Raw genomic sequence first — 23,868 nt, 5'->3', positions numbered from 1 at the left:
ATCCACCTTGTTACGGTCATCCTCAAGAATTCAGTTCTCTTTCCCTTATGCCCTGTATCCCGTCCATCAACCAGTTTTATTTATATCTATTTCAGGTAATGATCTCTTTTATTGCATCTTTCCATCTTCATGACCATCACCTGAGTTCAATCAACTATTATCTCCCATCTGGATGACTATAATAGTTTCAAAATGCATCTCTCCCATCCACTTTGGCTTCTCAAAGAAACTGAAACAGTCCGTTGGAAATACAAATCTGACCATATCGTACCTCTATGAACAGCACTTAAATGACTCCCTGTGTTTCTTGGGGTATAAAACAAAAGCTCACACTGTGGCCTATAATGTCCTGCATGGACTGGCCCCTGCTGCCCTCGGCAGCTGCTCTCACCATGCTCTCCCTGCCTTCTCGCCCTCATCACGCCACAGTTCTTTCATATCTTGAATGCAGGCTCCTTGCCTCCATCAGACGGCTTTAGCCAGTGCTGTTTCCCATGTCACCACTGTGTGCTTTTCTCGTGGTGCTCTATTTGCCTAGTTATAACCTGTCCTCCCTTGGAGCCCACCGCATGGGCCACTTCCTCCCAGAAGTGATTCATTTCCCAATTATGTGTCATGTGCCTCTCTATGGACAGAGTTGGAAGCTTCCTCTTATTGATTCTTTATTAATTCTGTTCCCTCAACCCCACTCACAACTCATTGTAGGCTCTTTGAGGGCAGGGACTGTGCCTCTTTTGCTCACCATTGTATTACTAAATGCCCAGCATACAGTGGGTACTTGTGATTTTTCATTGAAGGAATGCAGTGTGAATCTCATTAGAACAAGCTAATAACAGTGTTCCCAGGGTAACAGGATCCTCTCCATGGCTTTGCCTTTGTGCTCCCAGTCTCTAGAACAGGATCTCCTAGCAGGCATTAAGTAAAGTTTAGCCATTACTACATCAGTGAGTGAATGCTCCAGAGCCAGCACTTCCTCCAAAGCCAAGTAAAAAAGACTCCGACACTATTCAGGAAATTATGGTCTGAGGTGCTCAGCCTCCTTTATGCTTAGTCATGTTCTGTGTCTGGGGGACTAGACATATCTCAGAAATCTTCTCTCCAAACGTGAAAACGGGGGCTACTCGGGACTTGCCTGCACTCTGGAATGTGAGACCCGCCTTCCTATGAGGTTGGCCAACTCCGCCAGGAATTCTTTGGCTGTAAACAGGCAGAGCCTGTTCAGACCATCCTGCGATTTGATGAGCTGGGTTTGTCTCTAGCTGGTGAGGGGACCTGAATAAAATCCCTTATGTGTAAGTCCTTCCAGGAGAAGGATCTCTGACCCTGTTGATGGCATAATTGGGCACACAGAATAGAGATGCCTAGTAGCAAATTAATGAGTGCTTGAATGAATAAATGAAGCAAACGACGGTGGTCCACTAGCCTTTCTGCCGTTCAGCCATCATCTGTAAACCAACAATGGGGAGGAGGGAGGCCTGTTCTAGACACTGGCTTTAGAGAGATGACTAGGACGCCCTCTCTGCTCTTGAAGACTTGCCGTTCCCACTGGGGAGACTGGACTAAGTGAACCCAGTTTTTCTAAGTTACAAGAGAGTCTGGGGAAAGTGCTGTGGTAAAGGAAACACTTGACGCTCTTAATCAGGAAGAGGGCATGTGCCGGAGGACTGGTCTGAAACATCCCTGAGTTTGGAGAATCAAAATCATAGCTTATGGGCATTAGCATCCCTTCAGCTCAGCTGGGTTCTGTGAACACATGGCTGAAGAAAAGGAGAAACTCAGTCTGGTTTCATGAGAAGAAATGTGTGTGGGCAGAGATGTCATCCCTTCAGCTAAACATTAAACCACCACAAACGTTAAGGGGACACCAATTATGAGCCAGACCTGTGCTAACATGAGGAAACAAAGATAAAGGACGCTTCCTCTTGCCCCCGAGGAGCTTGCAGACCACTGGCGGAGACAGATGGGGAAACAAATCACTAATAACATCAGCACATTGAGATCTGTACCAAGTGGTACAGAGTGTTATCAGAATTTGGAGAAGAGAGAGAGGAATGCTCCTGGGGCAACCAGGGAAGGTGGTGTCACTGGTCATGGATGAGCTGATTCTGATGTGGTAGAAAAGTAGGGATGGGTCAGGGAAAGGATGCTTTGGATTTAAGCTGCCTCACATGAACATGGGATTGTTGGGAAGAATTCACGGAGATGCTGGTCCAGGACCACACTCTGGAAGGCTCACACAGGTTCCTGGGATGAGAAGTTGCCTCTGTCCCTGGTGCACTGCATGAAGAGGCCGGGCTTAGGCATTCTTTGGCTCCTTCCTTTTGCTACGGCATTAGCCAAGTGGTTGTCTGGGAGGAGAAGGATTGAGGGACTAGAGGACATGAAAGTTGAATTCAAGGCTTCTGACTTTTGAGACCTAGACTTACAGAAAACCTGTGTAATCCTGGCCCTGAACTTTATCAGCCATGTGACTTTTAGCAAGCTCCCTTTGTCTTCTCATCTATAAAATGGGAAAATCAATATATACTTTAGGGAATATTTGCAAGGATTGGCCAAGCCGGGTCCACAAAACGGCCCAGCACAGGGCAGAGGGTATAGTAAGTGCCCAGTTCTCAGTCTTCCTTGATGTGGAATCGAGTCAGTGTGTTAGTAGCTGGCAGAGCACGTAGCCTCAGCATGAAATCCAAAAATGGAGTTAGCAGATATAAGCATTTTCTGAACCCAAGGCAATTCCCTTTAATCCCCACCATTTGTTTCCTATAAGGCACAAAATTTAAACGGTATGTTTTTATCTTTAAAAATCCAGTGCTTTTCATTGTGTTACCCTTATACAAAGCTGTTGTTTTTGCCATTTACCTGAAAGAATTAATTAGGAGTTGGAATAATTCCATGAACCTAAGATTCACACCATAGTTCCATTGTCTGATCCTAGGGACAAACCATTATGAGGGATAAAATTGTCTGCTTAATCTCATGGGAGGATAAGGGTTACCCTTATCCAGCATAGTGGTTGTGTAACCTTGGGCAACTCAGTTTCTCTGCATCTCAATTTCTTCCTCTACAGAAAAGGCTATAATAATAATAATTCAATATCTCAAGGAATTAATCCTCAAAAGGGTTAAATGGGTCAATGTGTATAATGTCCTCAGCACAGTGCCTGGCATATAGTTCGTACTCAGTGAATGGAACCTGTTGTTGTTATGATTGCGTCTAGTCAATTATCTTTCTTCTTCCCCTTTCCCTCCAAGGTGCCTCCACTCAGAATTCCAACACCGTGGAGCCCGAGAAGCAGGTGGACAACACTGTGAAGATGGCCGGCGTGGTCGCCGGCCTCCTCATGTTCATCATCATTCTCCTGGGCGTGATGCTCACCATCAAAAGACGGTGAGTTTTGGTCGCTGCCCTGCAGACCCTGTCAACCCCAGGGGGCCCCCACACTGCCAAATGGCCAAGTCCGTTCTCTGCTGATTGCTTCTGAGCAGGGACCTTCTGATATAACTGTTGAGGTCCTGAAATTTGGGGCCGGCGGTGGCTCATTGTGTTGGTGTCTGAAGGGCATGTGTATCTGCTTGGCGAGCAGCCCCAAGACGGCAAGTTTCTTGTGGGGGCAGGGGTTCCTCGGAGTACCATGGGATTCCATGTGTGGTGCTTCTCAGAGATAGCTGCTCTGGTGTGATTGGTCACGTCATCAAGATTACAGGGGAGCCCCGGGAACGCGGGTGAGCCCACAAATAGAGACGCAGGAAAGCAATGCGTCGTTCCTTTCACCTTCATTCATCCTTGACTTTTCTTTGGTCAAGCAGCAGCATCCCAAGGGATAGATGCATCCTCAGAGTCAAAGGGATAGAGCCACCTCTGGTGGTGTGACAGCCCTGGGGGAAGGCTCCTTCTTACTCCACGTCCCATAGAACCTTCCCAGCTGGATTGTTGCTGCTTGTCACCTCTCAGCGGGATGTCCTCCCGGCACCTCTGGTCAGCGCGCACGGTCATCTCCTGTCGCGTGCATTGCTCATGAAAGCCAGGGTACAGGTTCTTTGCTGATCCCCCAAATTCATTACATCGACATCTTCTGTTTATCAGACATACAGGAGGCTTGAAGACGACACAGAGGAGTTGCAGAGAGGGAGAGGAAATAGTCATTAGGGAAAGTTGAAGAATATCAGCTCTCGCTGTCCCTGGGGTACACGCTTATTCCTCCAAACAGGGGGTCCTCCTACCTACTGTACCTTAGCCACCATGTCCCCGCTACTGCCCATCTCAGTTTCAATGCCAGGATTCCAGCCTTGGTCTCCACCCTCCCACTCCCCAGACTGCCAAAGCAAACAAAACACTTACCTACATTATAATGAACTGTGCTGCAGCCTGCCCTGCCCCCAATTTAAAGAGACCGTTTAGTCCATTCTTCAACAAACTACTAACTCCTCAGCCTGAAGCTCCGGGTTTGGTTACTCACAGAGTTCAGGACAAGCCCAATAATGAGGACCCGCACCTGCTTTCATCCCTGAGACAAAAACAGCTTGTGAAACTTGTTCCCACCAGAGCAAAGGGACGGAATGCCCCAAAGACAAATTCCAGCTTCTACTCTAAGGAGTCCCATGAATATAAACGCATGAAGTAAACAAATGAGGACAGTGTCCTTATTTCCAGCCATCAGTTTCACTCTACAAGTAGTCGGCCTTCTTTTAGCCGTTCTGGCACCAGAATGTCTCTGTGTGTCTCATGGTTCTGTTCAGAATCAGCCAGGACCCCGTTTGACCAGGACATCTTATTGGTCGGACCTGTTCTTTCTTGACATCTTTGTTCTGTAGGATCATTCCTTTACTCAGGCTCCCAGCAGAATGACTGAAGAGTTTCGGTTCTCGTCCAGCTACTGATTTTCTGGTTGGAGCGGCTAGGGAGGAGGGAAGGTCCATGATAATATTGGGGGTCCAGAGCCCTCAGAGTCGTCATCATCATCATCCGTAAAGCGAGGCCACGTTTTATGTCTGTGACAAGCTGGCTGCTGTTGGATGAGGCCAAACATGAGGTTTGATTTCTCTGGGGGTGAGTGAGCACATTGCACATGTAAGATCATTGACACGTTCTCGGAGTCGCAGACGCTTTAGAGACAGAGGTGAGTTTGGGCCAGTCTCCCTGAAAAAAGTAACCAATTTAAGAGAATTGCATTCCTCTTTGATGGACCCTGAATGTTCTCATTCTTCGCCACTGATTTGTAAGTCAGATATGCTCTTCCAATTTTGCTCTTTCTAAAGCCTGACTTAACCCACGTCACCATTGTCTGCGAGCTTGTGAAGAAATTTCACTTCCCTCTCAACAGCTATTTCTGAAATGTGTGACTTTCTGGGAGGGAGGAAAGGGCTTTCTGTTTTCAGGCTGGCAGCAAGGATAAAGTGAACCCTTTGTGTGGTTTTGTCCTCTTCTGAGTATCTTCATCATCTCTCGCCTCTATCAAAACCATCCGTCAGACCCAACCAACAGACATCAGGTGATCACCATTTCTTTCCAAGAGGCAAAACTCAGATGTAGTGGCAGTGGGCAGGGGGTAGGGGGTGCTCATCAGTGTTTGCATATACAGTATCTTTGGGAGAAAATAAGACATTTTTCCGGCCTAGTTGATGGTAATATTTTACAAATAGGTATAGGGGAAGGAAAGGGAAGGAGCAGAGAGGAGGGGAGGGGAGAGGAGAGAGGAGTAGGGGATGGGTCAGAGGGAGAAAAACAGAAATTAAACATCAGCCTGCACTCTTTCCACTACCCCACAGTGTCTTCTGATGTCTAGAGGTACCCCCACCAAAGGACAGTGAAGAGCTTAATGGGCTCCTTTCCCTCTTCTGATCCCAACCCCATATATAAATATGGGGAAGACGTCACTGGTCAGTTGAGTCTGTCACTAACTTACTGCTCACCAGAATGATGTCCACAGTCACCTAAAGGGCATAGATACGAAAGGAAAAGAAACCCCCAAATAATAGGCGAATCATCACAACTCAGGATCCTAGTGTCAGCATCTCTTCAGTGTCCCTTTGTGACCTAGAGTTAGTTCCTGCATCTAGCAGCTCTCAGAAGTCGAATGCCTGCCACACTCCCTGCACTGGCTTGCGCTGGGTCTTCTCCCTAACCTCCACAGACATGGCCCTGGCGGCTCCCTGTTTCCTCTGCTCCCAGTGGATTCAGCTGTCTCAAAGTCTTCCCCAGAGCTGCAGGCACATGTTTCCAGTATGCCCCTAGTTTCTCCCTGTCACTCTCCAAAGAGAGTCTTTCTCTTACTATTAGGTGTTGTGTGTGTGTGTGTGTGTGTGTGTGTTGTACTGAACTAGAAAGCTGGCCCAGAAAGGGCTAAAGATACAGAGGACCAAGGGAAGGGCTTAGTGAAAGAAGCTAAATCAATTTACATTCAGAAAGGAATATAAGAGAACGGAAGAGAGAGAGAGAGAGAAAAATGTATCAGCGTAGCCTAAGGAAAGTGTTGTTGGTGTTTGGTTGTTTTATAATGGATGGAGGGGATCTTGAAAAATGCAAGGTTGCAGAAGGGGATATGAGATGCTGGTGAGCAATTCAAACAGAATTCCCTTACTCTTTGAAAAAGATGCAAATTAAACTTTAGACTTCTTTTAATAGTACCTTTGGCTGTTTGGACTGGGCTTCTTTGAATGCAGGACCATACAGAATCAGGGCTACATGGAGATACGGAGGATTGCATGAGCATTTTAAGAAGGGAATCTGGAGCCCCTTCCGACAGAGTTAACAGCCAGTGTGGTTATAGCCAAGCTCATTGCAAAATAGTCATTCTTACGCTGTCACTGGATAATGGCTTCATCTTTTTCTCCTGGCTCTGTTGATCACATCTAGACCTCAGAACATTCTAAAATGGGTTCCCGCATGCCATTATGTAATGGAACGTACCTCCTTTTCATGAACACCCTGTTGAATCCTGAAAATAGAGAAAAGCTCTCATCACTGCAGTCCCGTTCATCTTCTTCCCTGACCTCCTCCCTTTAGAATTATCGAACATCCTCTCCCAAAGGAATGGGCAGCCAAGGCATTGTAAGGCCACCTCTCTGGTCCCTTGACTTAATACCATAGGGCCCTGGGTGCCTTCAGTGCAAATTCAGGTGGAAAGCTCAAGCCTTAGCGCCTTCACGAGTGTATCTTGATGTTTGAAGGTGTTTCCTGGCCGCTCACATATGGGAAGTCTGACATTTTAATGTTTGTTTGTGGGATGTGGACATACAAGCCTACGAGCTTCCTGTCATCCAGTTTATTCCCTGGGACACGCTTCCTGAAGTCTCAGCATGGTCCTCCAAGGCTTAAGGCATAGCGATGCACTTTTGATGGGGAAACACTGGAGCCAGCTTAAGCAGAAGTCTTTGGTAACAGTATATCTCTACCCCAAGACTCGTCTGTATCCTGCATTAACCTCACCATCCCTTCTTACTTTTCAAATGTAAACTAGGCAACTTTTAGGGAGACAGTTTCAAAGTCCTTCGCCGCACATAGTTCCATCCACCCCCATCTCCTCTTCTCCTCTCCCTGCCCAGCTCTTCCTGGTACAGCCTGAACTTCCAGCCAGCCATGCTCTGCCTGTCCAAACGGTAACTCTTCCAAGAATATATTTGGAGTGTCTTGAGTTTGAAATAGGAGAGTCTACTTTGAGAGAAATGTGCGTCTCTTGGTATACCTTGCTTCTCTGTGATTTGTGTCTGCACTCCAGTAGCTCCCAGTCTAATGGGTGTAGACATTCTTGTTAGCTGTGTACTGGGAAGCAGAAAAACTGGATCCAGATCTCTACAGCCCCATTTATCTGCTGCTAACCTTAGAGAAGCAACTTAACAGAGCTCACCCTTTGCTTTCTCAGCTGTGAGATGCAGCCAGTCTCGTGTAGCTGTTCTGAGGATCAAATGAACTAATGGCTGGGACAGGCTTTACTTCCTGTACCTGCTTACGTACAGGTAATGCATATATTGCATAATATCAACAAGGACATTCATCTCACACATGACCATCAAGTGTACCAAGCCAGCTCCAAACCCAGCACTAATATGTTAAAAGGCAGTGCTGCAATCAGTACACACACTCTGACCTACTTTGTTCATTTTCCATTTGAACTGCTGCCGTACTCGGATTTTAATCCTACAAATAATCATAGAGGGTAGGACTGTTGATACTCCTGTTTTTTGAGAAGAGGAAACTGAGGTTCAAAAAAGGTTTTTATGAGTTATCCAAGGTCTTGGGCAGAGTTGAAATGCAAACCCAGGGTCTGTGACTCCAGACCCCTTGCTGTTAACTTCTGTTCTATCAGTCCATGGAGACCAGTAGAAGATAAGTGAATCCTGGAATAGGACACAAGTGACCCAGGTTCAGGTATCATTTTCTACTGTTCTCTGCCTTGGTACATGCTCTTTCCCTGAATTGAATGTCCAGACATTTCTCTTCACCTGCAAGGCTCCTACTACTCTCTAACTCTCAGCCCCAAGTTCTTCCAAGTAGGATTCCTCCAAGTACTACCTCTTCCTTGAAGTCTTCCCACAAGCCCTCCGTCCTGGGAAGATTCAGTGATCCTTCCCCGCGTGCAGCCGTTGTGCCACATGCATAGACCTTCAGCTGTGTACTTATCACACAACATGGTGGTTGTAGTTTTGCCGGACTGAAAACAAATGGCCTGGGAGGGCAGGTCCTCTGCTTTGGCCCTTTCTTGCCAGAGCTCTACTGCCCTGTATCATCTGCTCCTGGACATCTGCCCTCAAAGTTTTTATGGTCAAAGACAAAATCATCACCGTACCCACCAACACCAGTCATGTGTCCCCATCTTAGTGAGAGGTACTACCTCTCATTCCATCAGCCAAACTAGTGGGATTCCATCACCCCAGTACTTTTGAACTTGAATCTTTACATTCTCTTGGTCGCATCCTCTCCCCTCCCCGTCTCCACTGCCTCTTCCCTGGTGCAAGCCTCTATAGCTTTGTTCTGTGAGTCTCTTCGCCAGCCTCCCTGACTCTGGCCCCGCCTCTCCAACCCATCTTCCACACTGTAGCCAAAGTGATGTTTGAAAAATAGAACTTGTACTCCCAAACCTGCATTCTAAAATCCTTCAATGGCTTTTCCTTCCCTATAACAGCGGTTCGTAGGGTGGAAATAAGGCAAGAAGCACATACTTAAGTCACCTGGAGAGCCTTGTCGAGCTGCGCTGTCCCCTTGCTCATGGTGATTCTGGCAGATTTCCTGAAGTCTCACCCCACACTTATACCTTTGCTTGTGAAGTTTCCTCCTCTTTCAATGCCTATGTTCCTCATTTCCATGTGACCAGATACTACCCATGTTTAAGGTCTGATTTAAAAGACACCTTCTCCAGTAATCCCTTCTGACCTTCAGTGTAGACTCAGTCTCTTCACCGTCTGGATCCCCTCCATGAGGATCCAGGTTATGCTCTGTCTTACGTTTGTTATTTGTATTCGCATCTTATCTTCTCCACTAGACCATCAATTGTCTGTTCTGATTCATCCTCATCGCACATGTGCCTTGCAGATACTTGGGATTCCCTAAAAATGTGTTGAATCCCAGTAAAATTAGAACAGATGGGGCCCAGGATTGCACTGCATCTCTTGGGCAAGAAAGCTTCACTCAGAACGCAGATCCAGATATCACTGTTAAGCATCAGGGGTGAACCCAGCCCTGAGGGGTGCGGAGGAGGGTCAGGCCGGAAGGGCAGTATGTGAAAGATGTCCCATGGTCTGAGACTCAGAGAACACACTATCTCTCCAGGAAAAAAAATAATGAGGCAGTAGGAGAAGCTAACTGCTGGGTAAGCTGAAGAGGCAGGGCAGCTATTAGATTGTGCTACAGGTCACAAAACTGACACATGTAGAACTTAAAGAAATTGCCCCAAATCACGTAGCTAGTAAGTGGAAGAGCTGGGTCTGAAACGTGGCCAATCTGATAAGAGAGTCTACACTCTTAACACCATCTCACCTGGATGAAATGTAAAACAGGATTTGCAGATATGCTGAATTGTGTGACATCATTTTGAATGGTTCGTTGAGGTAGGAAAGCAGCCCCCAATACATGTGTTGATATTATCTTGGTCTGTCCACCCCATTCTAAACTGCTCCTTACTCCACACCCTGAAGAGTGAATCCTCCTTCTGTTTGCACGCACTAGGGGAGCTGCTCAGGCTAGAACCTTGGCAGTCGTCTTCAAAATGCTCACATTTGATCACCTATTGCTTTTGTGTTCTAGCCACCTTTCACATCACCTCTTCTCCTTCCTCATAGCCATTGCAGGCTCGGCCCCAGACATCTCTTGCTTTGACCCTTACGGCAGCTTTCGTGACCCCAGTCCCTCTCCCCTTCCGCCTTTTGCTCACGCTCCTGCCAGAATTATCCCTCTAGAAAAATATTTGACCACTTGGCTCTTTGAGTTGTCCCTGTGACCTGAGTTCTCCCTGTGAGAGTAAGCTCCTCAGACTCTTTGGGAACTACCAGCATCTTGACATTCCCACCTTGATAACCCCCCACCCATTCTGTAAACAGATATCCATCAGCCTGGAAATACCCTCCCTCCTACTCCATCTGGGTGTTCCTGGACTTTACAACTCCGGCATCACAGACTCTAAACCAAATTACCTCTCCCCCATCCCCACCCCTTACCCTCAAATATGGTCCCACAGCTCCCTGAGCTGCCACCTCATACCGTTTATCACTCCAGAAGATAATAACATAGTAGTTATTAATGTAGGCTCTTAAAGTTAGACTTCCTGGATTGTAATCCTTGCCATGCTGCTTACCAACTATATAAACTTGGGCAAGTTACTTAACTTCTCTGCGCTTCACTTTCCTCACCTGTAAAACATAGATAATAATGCTTCTAGTGAGGATGAAATGCAATAGTCCACATAATGTACTGAGAACAGCACCTGACACATAAGTGACCTCCTACTATCTAAATGGTAGCAATTATTATCATCTATTTTATAAGTTTTTTGTTTGGTTCTCCCATGAGACATATTGGCTGGATCACAATGGCATTTCTCTTTCAATCTCTGGTAGTTGGCAGAGACGATCATATAATGGGTCCTTAAAAAGTTTTGGCTGTGATGGAAAGATGGATGAGTGGATGACAGATTGATTGTTGGATGAATGAGTAGATGAGCACATGGATGATTTGATGAGTGTGTGGGGTTATGGGCTAGACGGATAAGTAGATGTATAGATTGTTAAGTGGATGGAGGGATGGATGGATGGAAGGGTGCATGGGTGGGGTTATGAACTAGATGGACAGGGAGATGGTCAAGTGGATGGTTAAATAGACAACTTAGTCTTGTTTAAGTAGTATGAAACAAAGGGAAGCTATATCTCAAGTCATTCTTGTCAGCCAGCTGAAAAGATTCCACAGTATGTGATTTATTAAGTTTGGGTTTTTCTCTTTTTTCCCCTAAGCACAGCTGTCTTCCTGCTCAGGATCTTTGGTCTCAGGCAATCTGTTACTTGCAATATCACTGTATCCTTGTAAATTTAGACCTTCAGTAAATCTTTAAGCCTGAGAGAAAGGACACATGTATACTCTGCTTTGATCCTTTCCCTGGAAGACTTTGCAGTTTAATTTGGAAAACATATTTAATTAATAGAAGCCCGTCAGGTGCCGTCATTCTGGAGTTGCCTTGAAGCTGAGTCAGGGGTAGCACTGGCTTTGGGTGACATCCAGGATAACTCAGCTACTTGGCGGAGGTGAGTTGAAGGTTAAGGAAGCATGTTGGAATGAGGAGGTGGCCCAGGCAGAGGTGAGTCCTGAAGATTGAGAGCAGAAAACCAGAGGGCCCAGAATGTCGAGACCCAAGAGTGTAGCCTGGGGCTGCTGACTGTGAGAAAATCCTGGCTCAGGATGGAGGCCTTGCAATTGGTCCCCAAATACACAAAGTATTAGACCTAGTGAGGGGTGACCTCTTAGAGCCTCAGATTCCTCAACTAGAAATGAGAAGAGTAGTACCTGCTCCATAGGGCCAGGGGGAGGATTAAAAGAGATAAGGCTTGTGGCATCTCAGTGCCTGACCCGCTGTGTTGCCCAACGTATATCTATAGTCTTTCTTCCTCGAAGCCAGCACAGGCTAGTGGTCCAGCACGTGAGCTTCAGAGGCATGTTGCTACCAAATCCAGTTACTAACTGTGTGATCTTAGGCAAGTTACTTAACCTTCTTTGCCTCAGTTTCCTCATCTGTGAAGTGGGGATGATGATAATACCTATCTCTCAGGATGGTTGTGAGGAGTACACAAGTTAACGTATGGTGAGAGCCTACAGCAGTGTGTGGCACATAGTAAGTGCTACGTAAGTATTCTTATTACTAATTTGTTAAAATTTTATTACTATTTTTAATATTCCTAAGTAGGTGAACACTTTGTTCCTGGTCACCAGAGTGAGAAGCAGCAAACCTTTTATCTGTGGGTAAGGGGGGAACATAAACTCCCCTTTGTTGTTTTTGTTTTTTTGTGTTTTTTTGCCGTACGCGGGCCTCTCACTGTTTTGGCCTCTCCCGTTGCGGAGCACAGGCTCCGGATGCGCAGGCTCAGCGGCCATGGCTCACGGGCCCAGCCGCTCCGCGGCACGTGAGATCTTCCCGGACCGGGGCACAAACCCGTGTCCCCTGCATCGGCAGGCGGACTCTCAACCACTGCGCCACCAGGGAAGCCCGAACTCCCCTTTGTTGAAGCCTAGTATATTTCAGATGTTTAATATATTCTAATATTAAATTAGATTAATGTATTTTACTTAAAATACTTTGTGTATTACATACCATATATAATTGGAAAGTAATTTAGACTAATATAATGTTAATGCCCACCATGACCCTTGGGAATAGATCATTATTGCCCCCAGCGTTGAGATGGAGAAATTGAGGCTCAGAGATACAGCGACTTGCTCGAGGCCATGCAGTCAGCAAGTGGTGGTTCTGGGATGCTAAGACTTATCATACTTCCACTCCTCAAAGCTGTTTAAGCTGGCAGTTATCCATGCCGTTCACCTTGGTACACGGATCAGGAAACAGAGATCCAGGCAGAGGCATTGACGTGCCCAAGATGTCACAGAGAGCAAGTGAAAGAGCTGAGATCAGAACACTGGCCTCTCCATTCTCTGTGCAGTGTTCTTGACAATATGGAAAACAGAGATGTCTGTGAGTCTTCATCAAATGGATCCTGAGCTTTCTGCCCCTGAGGAATTACACTCCCAGGCTCTGGACCACAGAGCCAGAAATGAAGAAGAGGAATGGTCACCTTACAGTGCCAACCTGTTATGGTTGGTGGAGGGGCTTGGATGACTTATATGGGCTGTTCCAGATCCCACCCATCAGTTAGAAGTTCTTCACCCCTTTCATCATCTGGAGCCACTGTTCATTTGGCCAAAGACACTGCACAGTTTTATGAGTAACCAGATCTTGCTGCACTGTGGTTCATTTTCCCCAGCTCAGCCTCCCAAGGAGGTACGGGGCTTCCCTTTCACCATGGTGTCTTAGCTCTCAGATGTCACTTTCCTTCTGGATCTATGGAATTTGTCTCTCTTGATAAATGAAAGAAAGCCTAGAGATGGCCCTGCCTTGGGGACTTTGGCCAGTTCCTACTTAAGAGGGGGAAATTTGGAGCTCTGAGGACATGTTCCCACCCTGTGGATATAAAGACCGCATCTTCCTGTTGTAACCCAACTGGATAACAGTTGCAATTAACCAAATAACTCAAGAAGGAAGCAAATTATTCTTGCCCGCTCAGATGGATATTTGGGGACCTGGGTTATTCAGCAATTTTTCTCAATCCACAAATGTATCAGTTATTGTCAGTGGAGCTAAGTCTGTAAAATAAAAATGTTCCTATTTATTTTTCTACAAAATACGAAAAGTTATAACAAAGGGAATATCACGGACTTACTTGTTTTTCTTTTATTGTTCAGAAGCCAAGAGCTAGAAGAGACATATTGCAGGCAGTGATTTTTCAACCATTCTTTTGGAGAGTGGAATTCTTAGTCATGTGAAATCTTAAGTGAAATGCCAATTTATGAAACAGATTAAAATGGAGAAGCTCCGAATGTGGTGGATGGCAGAGAAGCAGCAGCCCTACCTCAGTACCCCCCTCCCCATTACAGTGATGCTGTTCTGCAGAATCCTGGGAACACGGTTTGAATCTTAGTGATTTAGTTCAACTCACCTAAGGATCATATAAGAAAATGCAGGCACAGAGAGTTTATTCAAGCTGTAGTCTGTTCACACTGAAGTTTGGAATTCCTTTCTTTTAGTGCAGTGGTTTTTCATGATGAAGTTTGAATGTTGTTCTGGTTTTCTCCTGATAATGTAACAAACTACTTCCCAAAATTTAGCGCCTTAAAAATAAGCCATGAAAGTTAGTGATTTGTTTTTTCTCATGAATCTGTACTTTGGCCAGGGTTTGAAGGGAATGACTTATTTCTGGTCTATGATATCAAGGGTCTCAGTTGGCGTAATCCAGTTGGCTGGGGCGGGAACAGCCCGAGGTTGGCTGGATGTCTCTTTCTGTTCATACAGGCTTAGGGCCTCTCTGTGTGGTTTCTTCACATGGTCCCTTCAGACCACAGCAAGCTCGGGATACTTAGACTTCTTACATGGAGGCTCAGGGTTCCAAGTGAGAGTTCCAAAGACCCAGAAAGAGCTGCAAGGCTTCTCTATCTGTCCTATCCTAGAAAGTCCCAGAATGTAACTCCACCCACATTCTGTTGGTCACCCAGGGCCAACCCTGATTCTGTGTGGGCACTAACATGGGCATGAGTGCTGGGAAGTGTGGATCATTGGGGAGCCATCTTGGATGCTGGCTACACAGTTTCCTTTCTTTTGGTGTGACGTTACTAAGTAGATTCTGATGTGATTTGACCTAAAACAGAGAAGATAAAAGTCATTATGGTTTTCCTTAGATCTTAGGAGCACTGTCATGTGGAAGAGTGGTAAACTCGTTCTAGAATGCCACAGAAATCTGACCCAAGACCAAAAAGTTATAATTATAAGGAAGCTAGTTTAACCGTAAGAAAGAATTTTCGAACGACTAAAACAACCAAATGCGATGTGGCTTCCTCTGCATGAGTAGTGAGTTTCTCCATCATAGGAGAGGTCTTTCTTCTACCGCTGAAAGTATCTGATTCTCGGGGACGATGACTAGTTGAGAAACTTGCATCTCCTTGAGCTTAGGGATGCTGAAATACTATGTGCATTTCTAAGAACCAAGATTTCCTATAAATCTAATTCTTGTTTGTTTGTCTTTTCTTTTCCCCCCTTTTTTGGACATTTCCATCATCTGACTGCCCATCAATATATAGAAGAAATGCTTATTCCTACTCCTATTACTTGTAAGTATCGATCCGGGGTGACGTTGCTTTGTGCCCTGTAAGGCAACCTGTAGCATGCATTTCCTGCACCAACCGTCTGTTGGTTTCTCATACTCACTTCCGTCTAAGCCATCTGTAGCCTCAAAGTTTTTATTTTGCCTAGATGTTTTCCATTTGAAAATGCACTGTCCATGTTGAAAATGTTCATGTCTGTTATGTTTCTGCCATCTTGGATCTTTTCCCCTGTTTTTGAAGATGTGAAGGGCTGTTTCTCCTTTGTCAGTGTAATTCTCTAGTTAGAAATCCTCAAATTCCAGCAAGAGGAAAACCTAATCCTCCTGCAGGATTTGCACACATAAAACAAAATCACTGATCTCGGCAACTTCAAAGCCCATTTGTACGTACTTGGGGAACGTGTAGCCCTAGGGGCTCAAAGATTAGAAGGAAATTCATTGGCTGTTTCCACTATTTCAGGAAGTCTACAGGGAATCGTGGCTTTATCTAGAATCAGCTTCACAGGTGACAGAAATATTAGCGGTCTTTGGGACTGGAATTATCTCAGTCTGATGTTTATCATTAGTTATGTCATGCTATCAATGCATTTTGTTGGTAGTTATAGATGGCTGATTGCCTAACAATTCTTTCTAAATAAAGACGATGATTTTTCTTATTACAAAACCAGACATTTTCACAACATGAGGGTAACGGAGAAAAACTCCATAAATAGATCCTTGGTAATGAAGAGTTAGAAAACCACTGAATTAGTTTCACATTTCTAATAGGCATTTGCCATATTTGAAAACTGAGGTCCAGAGAAGTGTGTGAAATCACGCTCCAGTTAGAAAAAGAGTGGGATTAAAACTCAGAATGCCTCACTCCTTGAAAAGTCCATTATCCATCATTCCGTGTCTTCCTCCACCGCTGGCAAACCCAGCTTTGTGAGAGAGACCATATCTGTTAGTGGTCATCTGCTGAAGCCTTCACAGATGAGGATGGAGCCAGCAAAAGCCTCCCCACCCCTCTGCTCAGTGTTTGGGTCCCTGGTCAACAGGTCCACGCAGTGAGCAGATGAGATTCTGGTATCACCACCCTCATGTTATATAGGAACCAATGAACGCCGGCCACCGACACTGAAAATGCCAGAAACCTTGCTTCGTTTGTTCATTCATTCATTTGACAAATAGGCATTGAACATGCACATTATGTTCCAGACACTGTGGATGGAGAGATGGCCAGGACTTTGAGCCTCACCCTCACAGTACACACGCCTGTCAGAGAGACTAGCCTAACATCAAGTATCGATACTTGAAATCTCGGCGGAGGTGTACCATGGAATAGGGGCACTTAGTCGGGTGACCGTTTTTTAGTGGAACAGGGGATAGTTATCAGTGCTTTTAGAGATGGATTTATCCAGTACTGAAGAACTAAGAATTCTGAGCAGGGAAAAGAGCACATGCCAAAGGCAGAGCGGCGCGAGGCCGTGCGGGCTGCTGTTGCCGCGGCGGAAAGAGCCATGCAGCTCTGGGTTCAAGTCACATCTGTCAGTCACCAGTTACGTGGCCGTGAGCAAGATTTCTGAACTTTTTCAGCCTCATTCCTCTCAACCCTAAAATAGGGGTGAAAGTGCCGAACTCGTAGGGAATGAGGGATTTTGTGAGGTGCCTTGCAAAAAAGTGGCACTCATGAAATGTTAGTTTCTGTCTTTCCCCTTTCAGAAACCATAAGGAGTCAGGGCAGTAGTGGTGGCCCCTGGGGGCTCTTCTGGTCTTCTAGAGGTCCTCATGGCATCAATGTTCCACAGCAGGTGTGGGCATGCAATGCCTTCTGGGCAACTCACCCCCTCAGTCCATTAGCCAGTGTACATAGCACTGTCTGGATGCCCGCTTTGTACCATTCTCTGTGCTGGACCCTGTGGTGAAATCAAAGATGAACGATGTGGAGATACAGATATGCAAGTCCTTATAGTTCAAGTTGCAGTGATAAACAAGGGTCTTCCAGTGGGTGCAGACTTGGAGTTCTAAGTGACAGATCCTAGATTGTGACACTCAGGCCAGCTCAGGAGCTGGCCATGGTTAAAGGTTCAGAGGGGGAGAAGAACTGGCGAAGCAGACAACAAGGTAGGAGGAGCACCATTAAAACCAAGCGAAGCCCGTTGCAGAAGGAGGACTTGACAGTAGCAGATGCTGCAGAGAGAAGGAAGTGGAGGGCTTGGGCGCGGCCCTTGACCATCAGAAGTCACTGGTGCAGGTCATGGGGTAGCCTTGAGGGAGGAAGCCAGCCTGCCTAGGACCCATGAGGTAGATAACTTCTTCTTAACCACTAGGCCCTAAAACAGAGGAGAACGTGAGACTGGCCACTTGAAGGGCCAGAAAGTCCTGGGCACGTGTATACGTAGAGGAGCCTGTGCAGAAGGGAGAGCTGCAGATGCTGGAGGTGGGGTGTCTCGAGAAGGGAAGGTCTGGAGGCAGAGTGTCTGGGGACAGGGAGCTGAGGAGGGGATGTGTGACAGGCCTTGTGAAACCATAGGAGGGAGCGATGCATGTAGATCGAGAAGGGGGAACAGAAAGGAAATGAGGACCCCCACGGTCTGCAAATTCAAAACTCCACTCCGCCACATCTTAGGTAGAGACCCTGAGTGGGTGCTTTAAGCCCTTTCTACTCAAAAGTGTGGTCCATAGACCAGCACTGGCATCAAACAGGAGCTTGTAGAACTGCAGCACCTGGTGGCCCAGCTCAGGCCTCCTGAACCTGCATTGTAACAAGATTCCCAATTCCTTCATGGGCACATTAAAGTCTGAGAAGCACAGACTTACCCAGTCTCAGTTGTTTCATCTGTAAAATAGGAAACATAATACCATCCTCGCAGGGGTTAAGGCATCACCTCGTCCCTCTAAAAGCCTCAAAGTCTTCCATGAAAGAGAAAGCCTCCACCACACTTGGGCTGAACAGTCTTTTCCATGAAATCCATATTTATTCATTCAACAAGTCTTTGTGGGGTTCCCACTTACGTGCCAGACACTGGTCAAGGTTCTGGGCTATAAGAGTTAGCTCAACAAACAAAAATCCCTGCCCACATGAAGATGTTTAGTGGGGGAGATAGAAAATAAACGACATACATAAGAAAAGTGGTATAGGTATTATGTAATGGCCAAGAGAGATAAGAAGAAAAATTAGATAAACCGGGGAAAGAAGATGTAAAGTGTAGGTGGGGGAGGAACAGAGGAATTTTTTTTTCAAAGCCAAGAGGCCCTCAATGGCTCTCCCCCATGGAAGGGTCCCATACACGAGACCAAGGGTCCACAAACATTTTCTGTAAGGAGCCAGTAGTACATATTTTTGGCTTTATGGGTTCTCTGTTACATCTACTCAACTCTGACGTTGTAACATGAAAATAGCCATAGACAATATGTAAACGTTTGAGCATGGGTGTGTTCCAATGAAACTTTATTTAAAACAATGAGACAGTGGGCCAGATTTGTCCTGAGGGCCATAGTCTTCCTACCCCTGCCCTAGACTTTTGAGATAGGGAGAGGATGGGGTTCAAGATTCATCCTGCTTTATGAGCTCCTACAATGTGCTGCACCGTGCGTTAGCCACTGCAGACACAAAGGTGAATGCAGGGCAGCTGAACCAGCCTAGAAGGAGGCAGAAGTTGAAAACAATTACTAGCTGGTAGCTATGATGTACAGGGTTTAGCTGATGCTCACAGCAAGCCCTGCGAGATACATGCTATCGTGTTGAGTCTATTTAGACGTTGAGACTGAGATTTGAGGACTTGTGTACATCCCACAGCCAGGAGGTGGCAGGGCTAGGGTTTGAATCCAGGACCACATACCCTCAAGCCCCGCCCGTCCTTCTCACTAGACCTTCAGGGCTCCTGCCTGGACCATGTGCTTGGAGAGCCCTTAGCCAGGCTGTGGGAGAGCCAGGATTTGAGTGCAAGTGTGTCTGCCTCTACCGCCTCAGTTCTGTGCAAGGACATCTGTGCCTTGCTTGGGACAAGAAGTGGTAGCTATTCCTGGCTGGCAAGGAGGCCCTTGAGGTAATCCTGTCTTTGCTGTCCTGGGGACTTGCCATGTGGTCAGAGCTGAGAGCACAGGGCAGCCAGATCGGTGGTAGCCAAGGGTAATAGAGTAAGGGGTGACCAAAAGAATGCTAATGACATGGATAAGTAGAACTATAGGTAGAGGCACTTTGGGACCCAGGGACAGAGGAGTCTAGAATGGGGTCCTTCACGGTCCAGTACACATTTTAAAAATTAAAATAATGTGGGTTTTGGTGTCAGACTTAGATCACAATTCTAGGTCTACCTCTTCTTCCAGACTGTTCAGACCTTGAGCAATCGTGGAACCACTCTGAGCCTCAGTTTCTTCATCTGCAAATGGTGATAACAACTGTAACTTCCCAGCATTTTCATGAGGGGTAATGAGCGAGTGTATCTGTAGAGTGGCTGACACAAAGTAGGTATTTTATAAATAGCAGCTATTATTCCTCACCTCCTGAGCTGACAGAAATGCTTCTCTAGAATTCCTCTTTACCTTTCTGTAGTAAAGCAGCACCCAACAACTTCACTGTCTGCTTTTTGAAAGGATATTAAGAGTTGGTGTATGTTCATAGGTTAATTTACCTCAAGGCAGGTGATGGGCACAGTAATTGTTTTGAACAGAGACATTTTAGTGTAGTAGTTCTTGAAAAGGCACTAAGATGTTTACCAACCATTCTGGCAGAGAGAGAGTACTTAACTATTTCATTCACCTGTGTGAGTGTCACAGAGGCGGGTTCCTCCTGGGCTGGTCCCTGTGTACAAACACTCCAGAACACTTGGGCTTTTCACGTCCATCCTATTTCTCTCCATTCCAGCATATTTAAATCCTACACCTCTTCTTCAAGGTCCGTGTCAAACATTAGCTCCCACTGAAAGACTTCTCTGATTCTTTCCACCTGCAGGAATGTCCCTTTCTCCAATTCTCACCGCAGTCACTTTGTTATCATGGGCAGGAGCAAATGTGTCTTAAGGATGTTTCTTTTTCATTGCAGTGTTCCCCATGATGCCCTAGCACACACAGTGAACCCCCAGTAAATGTGTGTGGAATGAATGAAAGAATAAGATGAAATTAAAAGACATAACAGCTAAAGTCAACAGATGATCTGTTCTTACAAAAAAAAAAAAAAAAAAAAAAGTAACAATTTTTAGATAACTCCAGACCCTGTATCTTCCTTGCTTCTGTGGCTTTAAGGCAACCTTTGCTCCTGTTCTGCATCTGTGACCTGAGCAAGCCACTTCACTTTTTCTCAGTCTCAGTTTCCTAATTTGTAAAGTAGAGATTAAAAATGCATTCCTCACAGAGACCTTGCAAGGATTCAATGAGGCAAAGTTTGGAAAATGCCTAGCACTTAGTAGGTTTTCACCCAAAGTAAGAAACTGCCTTCTTTTCTGAAATGCATACACCTTTTCACGTCAGAGGCTGTTGGAAATCAAATATCATTGCCTCAATACATTTAAAGAGGAATTTGAAATGATGATATCAAGAGCGACTCGAAAAGCATTTTATGTAATTTGTCAGTCACTTCAAATAAAAATGAAGAAAAATAGGAATAGAAGGAAGCCGTTTAAAGATGATAAGTATCAATTACCAAAAGCTGACAGCAAATATGTTGACAGGTGGAAATAGAACGCATTACCATAAAGGCAGGTCAAAGACGGCTGCCTTCCTGCTGTTCTTCAGCCAAGGGGGAGACCTCGTGAGAATTCTGATTCCTGGGCCCCACCCCCAGATCAGCTCAGTTCCTTTGAAAGTGTGGCCTGGGGATCTGAATTTCACACACAACTCAGTTTAATATTTTGGATGCTGACTTCGAGAACAGCTCCTCTCCTGATCCTCACATCAGCCTGATATAACTGTCCCTTTCTCAGTGTCCCACCTTTGTACCTGCAGTGCCCTTTTCCTGGAATGCCTACCCACCTTCCATGCCTGGAAAATTCTAGTATCTTTATTTGTTTTTAATTTTATTGAAGTATAGTTGATTTACAATGTTGTGTTGATTTCTTCTGTATAGCAGATGTCTCAGTTGTACATATATATATATATATATATATTCTTTTCCATTGTAGTTTGTCACAGGATACTGAATATAGTTTCCTGTGCTATACAGTAGGACCTTGTTGTTTATCCATCCTATATTAATAGTTTGCCTCTGTGAATCCCAGACTCCCATTCTATCGCTCCCCAGCCCCTCTCCCCCTTGGCAGCCACAAGGCTGTTCTCTAAGTCTGTGAGTCTGTTTTTGTTTTGTAGATATGTTGATTTGTATTGTATCTTAGATTCCACATATAAGCGATATCATGTGGTATTTGTCTTTGTCTGACTGACTTCACTTAGTATGATAATCTCTAGCTCTATCCATGTTGCTGCAAATGGCATTATTTCATTCTTTTTGATGGCTGAGTAATATTCTATTGTATACATGTACCACATCTTCTTTATTCATTCATCTGTCGATGGACATTTAGGTTGTTTCCATGTCTTGGCTATTGTGAATAGTGCTGCTGTGAACATAGGGGTGCATGTATCTTTTCGAATCATAGTTTGTCTAGGTATGTGCCCAGGAGTGGGATTGCTGGATCATGTGGTAATTCTATTTTTAGTTTTTTGAGGAACCTCCATACTGTTTTCCATAATGGCTGCACTAGTATCTTTATTGTTTTTAATTTTTTTAACGTCTTTACTGGAGTATAATTGCTGTACAATGATGTGTTAGTTTCTGCTGTATAACAAAGTGAATCAGCTATACGTATACATATATCACCATATCCCCTCCCTCTTGCATCTCTCTCCCACCCTCCCTATCCCACCCCTCTAGGTGGACACAAAGCACCGAGCTGATCTCCCTGTGCTATGCAGCTGCTTCCCACTAGCTATCTATTTTACATTTGGTAGTGTATATATGTCCATGCCACTCTCTCACTTCGTCCCAGCTTACCCTTCCTCCCCATGTCCTCAAGTCCATTCTCTACATCTGTGTCTTTATTCCTGTCCTGCCCCTAGGTTCTTCAGAACCATTTTTTTTTTTTTTGGCTGCATTGGGTCTTTGTCGCCATGCACGGGCTTTCTCTAGTTGCAGCAAGTGGGGCTACTCTTCGTTGCCATGTGCGGGTTCTCATTGCGGTGGCTTCTCTTGTTGCGGAGCATGGGCTCTAGGCATGTGGGCTTCAGTAGTTGCGGTGTGTGGGCTCAGTAGTTGCGGCGTGTGGGTTCTAGAGCGCAGGCTTAGTAGTTGTGGCGCACGGGCTTAGTTGCTCCGCAGCATGTGCGATCTTCCCGGACCAGGGATGGAACCTGTGTCCCCTGCATTGGCAGGCGGATTCTCAACCACTGTGCCACCAGGGAAGTCCTGAAAGGTGTGTGATTCTAAATGCTTCTATTCTGTAAATACATCTGAGCTTTATAAAGAAGTTAAAGGAGTGGGGGAATTCTCTGCTGACAGAGAGGCATGACCTAGTGAAATAGGGTTGGAAAGAGAAGTTTCTATGGACAGTGTTGTGATGTGCTACTCAGATCACCCTTCAAGAATGGACTTACCCGCCCCCACCCCAGTTGCTAGAACTGCTGCTGGCAGACAACTCTTAGATGACAGCCTCCTTTGGGACTTCTTGATCTTCAGAGCTGCCTCACCCAAGGTCATCCAATAGCTGGTCAATAGCTGACTTTTACAGGGGTGTAAAAATCAGTCCAGTGTCAGAGCTTCCCATGGGGCTGGCTTAAACCATCACTGCAGCTACATCTCCATTCAGCTTCCCCTTCTGCCCACTTTTCCTCCTTTCCCTCCCTTTCTCTCCCTTTCCCCTCCCCTCTCTTCCCCTACTCTCCCCTTCCCTCCTCTACCCTTCTCTCCCCTAACCTCCCCTCCCTTCCCTTTCCTGCCCTTCCCTCCTCTTCCCTTCCACAGATGTTGTCTCCAGAAGCTCCTCCTAACATATCCCCTACATGTCAATCTCTGTCTCAGAGTCGAATTTCCAGGAACCCAACCTGTGACACCCCCATTCAATTTGGTCACTGGAGACAAGTTACTCTGAGTATGTATATGCCCCCCGCCTGCCCTTGAACATGCATACGTCATTGCCTACGGACACTTTGTATACAAACTAACTGGGTCACCACTTTGTTAACCACTGATGATAAGTAAACTCTAAGAAGTCCTTCCTTAGGCAGTCATTCATTCGTAGGCATTTGCTTCTCACCTGTTCCTTTGCTGGGCAGGAGGGCTGTGAGCATCTAAATACATAGCTCCTGCTTGGGGGAGCTCACGGTGTATCCCAGAAGAGTGTAGTAAGAACCTGTTGCTGAACCAGCCAGAGGAGAGAACTAAGGTCAGAAGTGCCCAGCCACAGTGCCCCCTTAAAAATGTGTCACCAGGGCAGGAACGGATTTAGTTCTGAAAGCACTTGCCTTCAGCAAACGTCCTCAAACTGAGAATGACTCTTGCAGCTAGGACTGTAGCGAAGATGGGATGCTGAGATGCCCAAAGTGGAAAATGCCTTTCTAA

The 23,868-nt window shown here is 45.8% G+C and overlaps 1 protein-coding gene across 1 annotated transcript in view; it reads left to right on the top strand.

Annotated features, from left to right (window-relative positions):
* Positions 1-23,868, top strand: part of PTPRT (protein tyrosine phosphatase receptor type T) — a gene marked incomplete at both ends in the record, with an annotated part of 1,082,998 nt that overhangs the window by 918,600 nt on the left and 140,530 nt on the right. The window contains 2 exon segments of the mRNA XM_082857741.1: positions 3,249-3,384; positions 15,316-15,345. Of these exon segments, the coding sequence (XP_082713867.1) occupies positions 3,249-3,384; positions 15,316-15,345 (166 nt within the window).

This window comes from Leucopleurus acutus, assembly GCF_964270905.1.
Source record: "Leucopleurus acutus genome assembly, chromosome: 16".
Lineage (NCBI taxonomy): Eukaryota > Metazoa > Chordata > Mammalia > Artiodactyla > Delphinidae > Leucopleurus > Leucopleurus acutus.
Note: the sequence above shows the minus strand (reverse complement) of the source record. Positions and strands in the feature narration are given on the sequence as shown.